The sequence below is a fragment of the Lotus japonicus genome, chromosome 1, assembly GCF_012489685.1.
Source record: "Lotus japonicus ecotype B-129 chromosome 1, LjGifu_v1.2".
NCBI lineage: Eukaryota > Viridiplantae > Streptophyta > Magnoliopsida > Fabales > Fabaceae > Lotus > Lotus japonicus.
Genome location: NC_080041.1, coordinates 65,695,456 through 65,703,587, shown reverse-complemented (window position 1 = coordinate 65,703,587; position 8,132 = coordinate 65,695,456). Strand labels below are relative to the sequence as shown.

The following is an 8,132-nucleotide window of genomic DNA, read 5'->3' as shown; positions in this document are numbered from 1 at the left end:
TTACACCGCCAGTGCATAGAAATTAAACACGAAGATTAAAGTCAAACCAGTTAAAAGTTAAAGGGACCAAAATACAGTTTTACTATGATGAAAGACTAAAGTAAGCCGGTACAAAATTAGACGGATAAAACACACATTAACCTTAAAAATAAATGCTTATGGATAATCTACAAGTAATTTTCTTAAACTTGACTAAACACATGTTCAAATGCACGTGTATATGATAAAATAGCTAGTCCCCATATAACATATTCAAACTCATAAAAAATAACTTTAAAAAAAAGATTGAGTTTAATTAAATAATGGGCAAAAATAAATTTCCAATGATGAAATACAAATCACGACATTATCAGTATCTTTTCATCCATTTCCTTATTCAAGCATCAAACCACTACTCTTTCTTAATCAAGCATCAAACCACTACTCTTTCTTAATCAAGCATCAAGAATATAAAATCTCGATTCCCCATCTTCATATCTGCAAAGCGCACTCTTAACATTTCATCCCAAGGGACTGGTAGTGTTTGATTATTTGGCTTGCCACTTGGAAAGAGTACCTTTTGTTTGGTTTCCATAATTGCCTGCAACATATGAAACATAAATCAAACTAGTTAAGCCACCACTCACACAAAATAGGACTCTTACGAAGCCACACTGATCAAAACATAAACCAAGCGTTATTGTAAAGTAAGAAGCAAATTACTTAAAGACAAACAAAATCAGTAAAGTCCTATAGCTAGCTATAGCTGCTACATACCATAAAAATATATTGATAGGTGATGGATACATCTATATACTTTAGAAAAGAGGAAGGTTGTGAGTCTTACCTCCATGATTTGGCACTCCAAGAATGATTCTCACCCACCCCCTCTTTGCATGACAAGTGTCACCTTCTAATTGTTTTGGACCAAAATAGTAGAAGCTCATTTTAATTTCAGTTTTTTTATGTATGCCCATGATTCAAAGTCATTTGAATGATGATTTTGTTTTTATTGTTTTATAACCCCTAATTAATTGTTAACATAAAAGTTGTATACATATACCATTATACTATTGATTATCATTTTTCAAAAAAATTCGAATTTTTGGTAGGCATGAAAAAGGTAATTTAGTAAGGTGAAAACATTCTCAAATTCAACGTTTAGGCGGCATAAACTTTTTTGTTTTTGATTCTGAATCTTCAAACTATTTTTAAAACGGATATTCACAACCAATGAAGAAACATTTTCAAAATAAAAAAAAAACAAAATTATGGTAAAATTGGTTGCTTTAAATTGATTATTACAAAATAATTGTATAGTCTGTTTAGTAAATTGGGCTGTTTTTTTACTGTACTATTTTTCAGTAAAACCAAACAAAAATTAAGAAAACCATACTAATTTGATGATTAACAAGCAGCCAAATTTAAGGAGTCAATTTATTTTCACTTTATTATCATAAAATCATTCCATTTATTGTGATGTCAATATTAAATGTTTGTCAAATGTAAATTCCTATTTTAAGAATGGAAACGAAGAGTATTGAAATTTTTGCATTCTTAGAAATATGTGTGGTTTGTTTTATAGCGCATAAAAAAAACTTAATTTAAAAATAAAAGGAGCCCGTCAACTAAGGAGTGAATGTAACACCCCATTTTCTGTTATTAGGTTATTTATTATTTTATTTTAATTAGTATTATGGTATATGGTAATTAAGTGATTTTGTTAGATAATTAAGTGATTATGTGATATAGATAAATAAGGTTTTAGGGTTTAGTGTGAGTAATTGAGAGTGGGGCCCATTGTATGGCTATTTAAGGGTTAGGAGTGAAATGGAAAGAAAGAAAAGAAAAAAAATAAGGATTAGAAGAGAAGCAGAACAAGAAACACGTGAAAGCAGAGAATGAGAGGAGAAAACTTAGAAGTGATCTACAAGAGGTAAGGGTTTGAAATCATGTTTTATGGATTGGTATGATAGTGGATAATGATAGAAAGCATGATTTAGGAACCCTAGGTTGCAAAAATTCCCAAATTGAAATAGTTAGGGTTTGGTTTTTAGATGATTTTGGGGGTAGATGATAGGCTTGCATGATGCGCAGAAATTTACGTTCTCTTGTACCCTTTTTCGTGCTATGTTAATGGCCGAATTTGAAGAAGTAGTCTTCATAAAAGTTGTAGGTTTTTCTGTTACGAAACTTTTGCCACTGGTTTCACGTCATTCCGACGTCTGTAGCTCGAGTTATGTGTATTTTAGTGAGTATAGGTTAAGCTGTCCAGTTTCTTACGAACTGCGGTTAGTGTACGATTTTTCCTGATTTTTGTACTTTGAATTGTGACTTGAAAATTTATAGAGGTTTACAAAACGTGTATACGGAACCATGATAAAAATATTAGATTTTTCTGAGTATATTTGATAATTTACATCTGTTTAATAGTTCATTAGATGTGTGGTGCGCGCACATGGCGAGTTGCGCAGGAAGATGTCGCAAGATGTCGCGACATGGCGAGTTGCGTAGGGAGATGTCGTGAGATGTCGCGACATGGCGAGTTATTCAGCGACATGGCGAGTTGCGTAGGGAGATGTCGTGAGATGTTGCGACATGGCGAGTTGTGCAGTGAGATGTCGCGAGATGGCGAGCATGAGCATGTCGCGAGTTTTTGGGAAAATTTAGAGAGAAATCCAGTCTTTAGGAAATAGTTGCAGAACCTGTTATATATGAATTATATTTAATTTACATCTATTTTTAATAATCATTATATGATGTTGTTTCTGAATTGATGTTATGTTTGAGATGCTAAGTTGTTGTGATTGCAAGTTGTATAATTGATAACATGTAATATGTGTTTTGTGCAACTGGTGATGAATATGCTAAAATAATTAGGACTTGGAGATGGTCTGAATATGCATATATTAGTTGAGTTTTGCACAATACACTGCATAGTTGTCAAGAGGCAATGTTTGCTAGTTCTCGTGGAGGCTAGTGACTTGTCCCAAAACTGGAGTGGTTTTGAAGCCTAGAGCGAGGGCTTTGTTGGTGGTTATCTGTCTGGAGTGGACGCGGTGATACCGCTAAGGATAACAACTTTGGTACCAAAGGCATTTGCACGGGTCTCACTTGAGTCATATGTGTTATGGTGATATTTTTGGAGAGATTTGATGTGGTGGTAATTAGAGACTATTATATATGTTCTAATTGAGCTATAATTTATGGAGTATTTGCCATAACTGTGAACTTGATTAATTATGTTAAAATTACATAATTTATTATTTGTTAGTGAATGTGAGTAATTTATGTGGAGCATAGATAAGCTTTTACATTATTTATTATTATGCTTATCCATATGATATGAGTTCTCACCCTTCTGTTGGAATGATGTTCTATGCGACATCGCTCAGGTACCGAAGATAGTGGAGCTTCTCGCGAGGGTTAGTTGGAGGAGCTAGTCTTTCATTTACGGTTTAGTTAGGGGAGTCATGCTCTGTTATGTAACACCGGGAAACGTTTAGTTTTGTACCTTGATGTTAAGAGTTACCTATGAACTCTCTTTATGTTAAATTTTGGAGTTGAAATAAATCCGCTGTGCTATGCATATGATGTTGCGACATTAAAGTTGGAAAATTTATATATTTATTATGAGCATGAAAGGTGTTTTGATTTATGTTTCTAGAGAATAAGTGTGACACCCTCTGTGTTATGCATTTTACTCTGATTTATGATATATTATTATGCGGGGTTTAGAGGGTGTTACAGTGAATGTTTAAGTTCAAAACGGTAAATTTTTTTAAAAACAGGTTCATTATTATAAGGCACCTAAAATGCAGCTACCCTATAAGATGAGTTTATGATTAATATCATTTGAATTTTTTAACTCCTGAAATTAAATGCAGGTACCTTACTCCATGTGAAGCCGCATGAAGAACATTCTAATATGATATTCATGATAGATGGCCTCCAGTGTTGAGATTAAGATTTCATCTTCCAAACCAACAAAGTGTTTTATTCAAAGAGAATGACGATTTGGAAGTTGTGAAGGAAAAATCAACTAAAATGGGCACTCAATTCTTGGCATGGATGGATGCCAACAAGAAGTACCATGAGGGGAGAAATCTCACATATGCAGAATTTCCTTCCAAGTTTGTGTACAACAAAAAATCAACAATATGGCTTCCTAGGAAAAGAGGCATTTCTCTTGGTCGACTGCAATTTATTGCTCCTGGAATGGGAGAAAATTACTACATGCGTGTTTTATTAACTAGGCAAAAAGGATGTGACAGTTTTAAAAGCATAAGAACCGTAAAGGGTGTTGTTTATCCCACATTCCGCGATGCATGCGAAGCGATGGGATTAATGGAGGATGACCGGGAGTATGTTGATGGAATTTCAATTGCAAGTGAACTTGGTTCCGGATCTCAGCTAAGGAAATTATTTACCAGAATGCTAATTACAAACTTCATTTCCAGGCCACAAGAAGTTTGGAGAAAGTCTTGGACTCTTTTAAGTGATGTGATTTTATATGACAGAAGAAAAGCACTCAACATTCCAGGTATTTCATCAATTTTAATTTTTTGGCCACAATTTGTAATATTTTCTTTTTTATCCCTTAAGAATTAGTATGCGTTTATTTTTTCACATGTATAATTGTCCATGGCTATTACTATTTCTTTCCATATGTTAATTGAACCAAACAATATTTACTGTGTTTTAAAAATTAAGCAGCAACCTCAGCGATGTACTATCATAATTTTTTGGACAGCTACTATATCATAATTACATACCATATCTATTTTCTAATTTTTATGGAGATATTTTTTTCTTATACTCAAATTAACCTAATATTAGTTTTCCCAATAAAAAAACAAAGATTCACCTACCAAACTCACTATTATTTGTTGCATGTTAAAAAAAAATATCAAAAAAAATCTATATCAGAGCTTCTATTGTCTAAATAAATGTGTCAAGTTTTTTTAAAAAATACTTTTATACATGAGTATCACGTTAAAACTACTACCATTTTTTTAAAATATTCATAATTTGACATTATCAAAATATAGTGAGTCTCATTAGAAGGAAAAATTTAAGTTGTGTAAATGCATTTTCTTTCTCAACATGAAAAAATAAAAACTCAATATTTCTCATTTAATTTAATTTTCTTATTTAATTTATTTGTCTTATTTCATTTAATTTCCTTCAGATCTTCGTATAGAGGATGAAGAATTACATAACTTATGTATGATTGAGATTGAAAAAATATTGCAAGGCAATGGAAGATCACTTAAGGAATTTCCATGTTTACCATACCCTAAATTTTCAGAAATTCATAATTTTGAAAATAGATTCGTTGCAGATGAGTTGAATTACAATAGGGATGAAATGGTAAAGATTCTTGATGAATTGGCCAGTTCTCTTACTTCAGAGCAAGAGATTGTTTATAAGAATGTTTTGGATGCTGTTTTGTCTGATAACGGTGAATTATTTTTTCTATATGGTTTTGAAGGAACTGGAAAAACATTTGTTTGGAATACATTATCTGCTGCTTTGCGTTCAAGGGGTCTTATCGTCTTAAATGTCGTATCTAGCGGAATTGCATCGCTATTGTTACCTGGAGGTAGAACTGCTCATTCAAGGTTTTCTATTCCTATTTCAATAAATGAGATATAAACCTGTAATCTTCGTCACGGTTCCCCAAAAGCTGAATTATTGAAAAAAGCAAGCCTAATTATTTGGGATGAGGCACCTATGTTAAACAAACATTGCTTTAAAGCTTTAGACAAATCTCTTAATGACATTATGAAGACTCAGTCTACCCATGGTTATGACATTCCATTCGGAGGCAAAGTTGTGGTACTAGGAGGCGACTTTAGACAAATACTTCCAGTTATTTCCAAAGGAAGTCGTTCTGAAATTGTCGGTTCAGCTATCAATTCTTCATATTTGTGGAAGCATTGCAAGGTAATGAAGTTGACTGTTAATATGAGATTGGAAAATGCTACATGGACTTCTTCAGCAGCAGAAATAAAAGAGTTTGCATATTGGTTGCTTCAAGTGGGAGATGGTACAGTTAAAACGATTGATGAGGAAGAAACACTTATTGAGATTCCTTCAGATCTTCTTATTGAACAGTGTAAGGAACTGTTGCTTGAATTAGTTAATTTTGCATATCCGAAACTTGCGCATAATTTGCAAAAAAATTCATTCTTTCAAGAAAGAGCGATCCTTGCACCAACACTTGAAAGTGTAGAGGAAATCAACAACTTTATGTTAGCAATGATTTCTTGGTGATGAAACAGAATATTTGAGTTGTGATACTCCGTGAAGTTAGACGAAGATTCGGGTGTCAATGCAGAATGATTTACATCTGAATTCTTAAATGATTTCAAATGCTCTGGAATTCCAAACCATGCAATTAAACTGAAAGTTGGTGTCCCTATCATGCTCATTCGAAGCATAGACCAAGCTGCAGGGTTGTGTAATGGCACTGGAATGATAGTCAATGCTTTGACTAAATATATAATTGTTGCTACTGTTTTAAATGGAAACAAGATGGGTGAAACAACATTTATTCCAAGGATTAGCTTAACTCCATCTAATTCTGACATTCCATTCAAATTCCAGCGCAGACAATTCCCTGTTACTTTATGTTTTGCAATGACTATAAATAAAAGTAAGGGGCAATCTTTATCTCATGTTGGACTGTATTTGTCAAGGCCTGTCTTTACTCATGGGCAGCTATATGTAGCACTTTCTAGAGTTAAATCTAGAAAATGGTTGAAGATGCTCATCATAGATGACGAAGGAGTTGTATCTAACACTACACGCAACGTAGTGTATCAAGAAGTCTTCAATCATATTTGACATTTAAGTGTTTATTTATCTTACAATTAATTTCAATTTAAATTTTTGAAATTGGAAAATTGATATGGTTATTCTTTTTATTGTTGACAGCATAAAAAGATATCAAGCATTTTATTGATGATCATCTAATTTGAAGGTGTATTGACGTTTCTATAAGGTTAGTTTAACACTTTCAAATTATACACAGTTTATATTTGTATTGGTTACTAATTATTACACTGATAATTTTTTTTTTCCTTTCTAGGTTCTATAGCTCAAATATGCTTGATTAACAACAAGCTCGATTATGAAGTCTTTATCATTAATCATGGACTACAATTTCGAATAAGTGTTCATGTTGATGTCATTGTTATGTTTATCTTATTTCAATTTCAATGTAATACATTACTTAAAAACTTGATTTTTATTAATATTCAAGTGTTGACACTGTATGGTATCTACAACCTCATCAAATTAATATATTTACTGTGGTCCATTCATCTACATGTTTGTAACATATGTTCGGTTCCATATCTTTTATACTTACTGAAAAGAGTCTAAACTAAGTTAAAACACATTACTACTGATTCATCTTTACAATATATTTAATCGCCGTGTAACGCACGGGTAAAGAACACTAGTAGACATTTAAACCCACAATAAATTGTAGCGGTAAAGGTAAAATGATTGAAGTGTGCACAAAATTTCTGTATATTGATCTATGCAAAAGGCATAATAGCTAGCATGATCTTAGAATTGTGGTCATCTACAATTTAGAAAGACTTGTTTAGGTATATCTCAAGTTAATGCGAGACCTTAACACGTGAAATATATAAAAAATAAAAAAATTAAATTGATTACCAGCAGCACAGATAGGCATACGGAGAGAGGAAACAGAGTTGGTTCTGTTTAACTTTGGAGCAGATGGTGTTGATGGAGAAACAGTCTTGGGCTTCAAGCACATGCCACAGATGCAATGAATAACACAATTGCACACACCATTCTTCACATTCTTCCTCTTTGCAGGAATCACCGTTGCTTCCTTAGTTTTGTGCCACGGCTGCTCTGTTTTCTCAGGGGTGGAAATTTTCTTCTCCTTTGTTGGCAGTTCAGGTTCCATGACTATGTCAACCCCTTCGAAACAGAACTTGATCAGCTTTCTCATCATTTTCTCTCCTCCTTCAGTACTCTCCCAAAGCAGGGTTCTAAAATTCCACTCCTCTCAAGTTGTTGTGCACAGAATGCCATTGTTTACTCCTCGGGTGTTAAATAAACAACCCAACTTAAAAAATATAAAAATACAAATCTGTTCAAAAAAGAAA

At 33.0% G+C, this 8,132-nt stretch overlaps 1 protein-coding gene across 1 annotated transcript; it reads right to left on the bottom strand.

Moving 5' to 3' along the window:
* Positions 1 to 353: 353 nt before the first annotated feature.
* On the bottom strand, positions 354 to 8,078 carry LOC130731974 (uncharacterized). Its single transcript, XM_057584124.1, has 2 exons — positions 7,672 to 8,078; positions 354 to 580 (listed from the first exon to the last, which is right to left on the bottom strand). Exons 1-2 carry the CDS (start codon positions 7,976 to 7,978, stop codon positions 528 to 530), a joined length of 360 nt encoding a protein of 119 aa, XP_057440107.1. The 5' UTR covers positions 7,979 to 8,078; the 3' UTR covers positions 354 to 527.
* Positions 8,079 to 8,132: the final 54 nt, after the last annotated feature.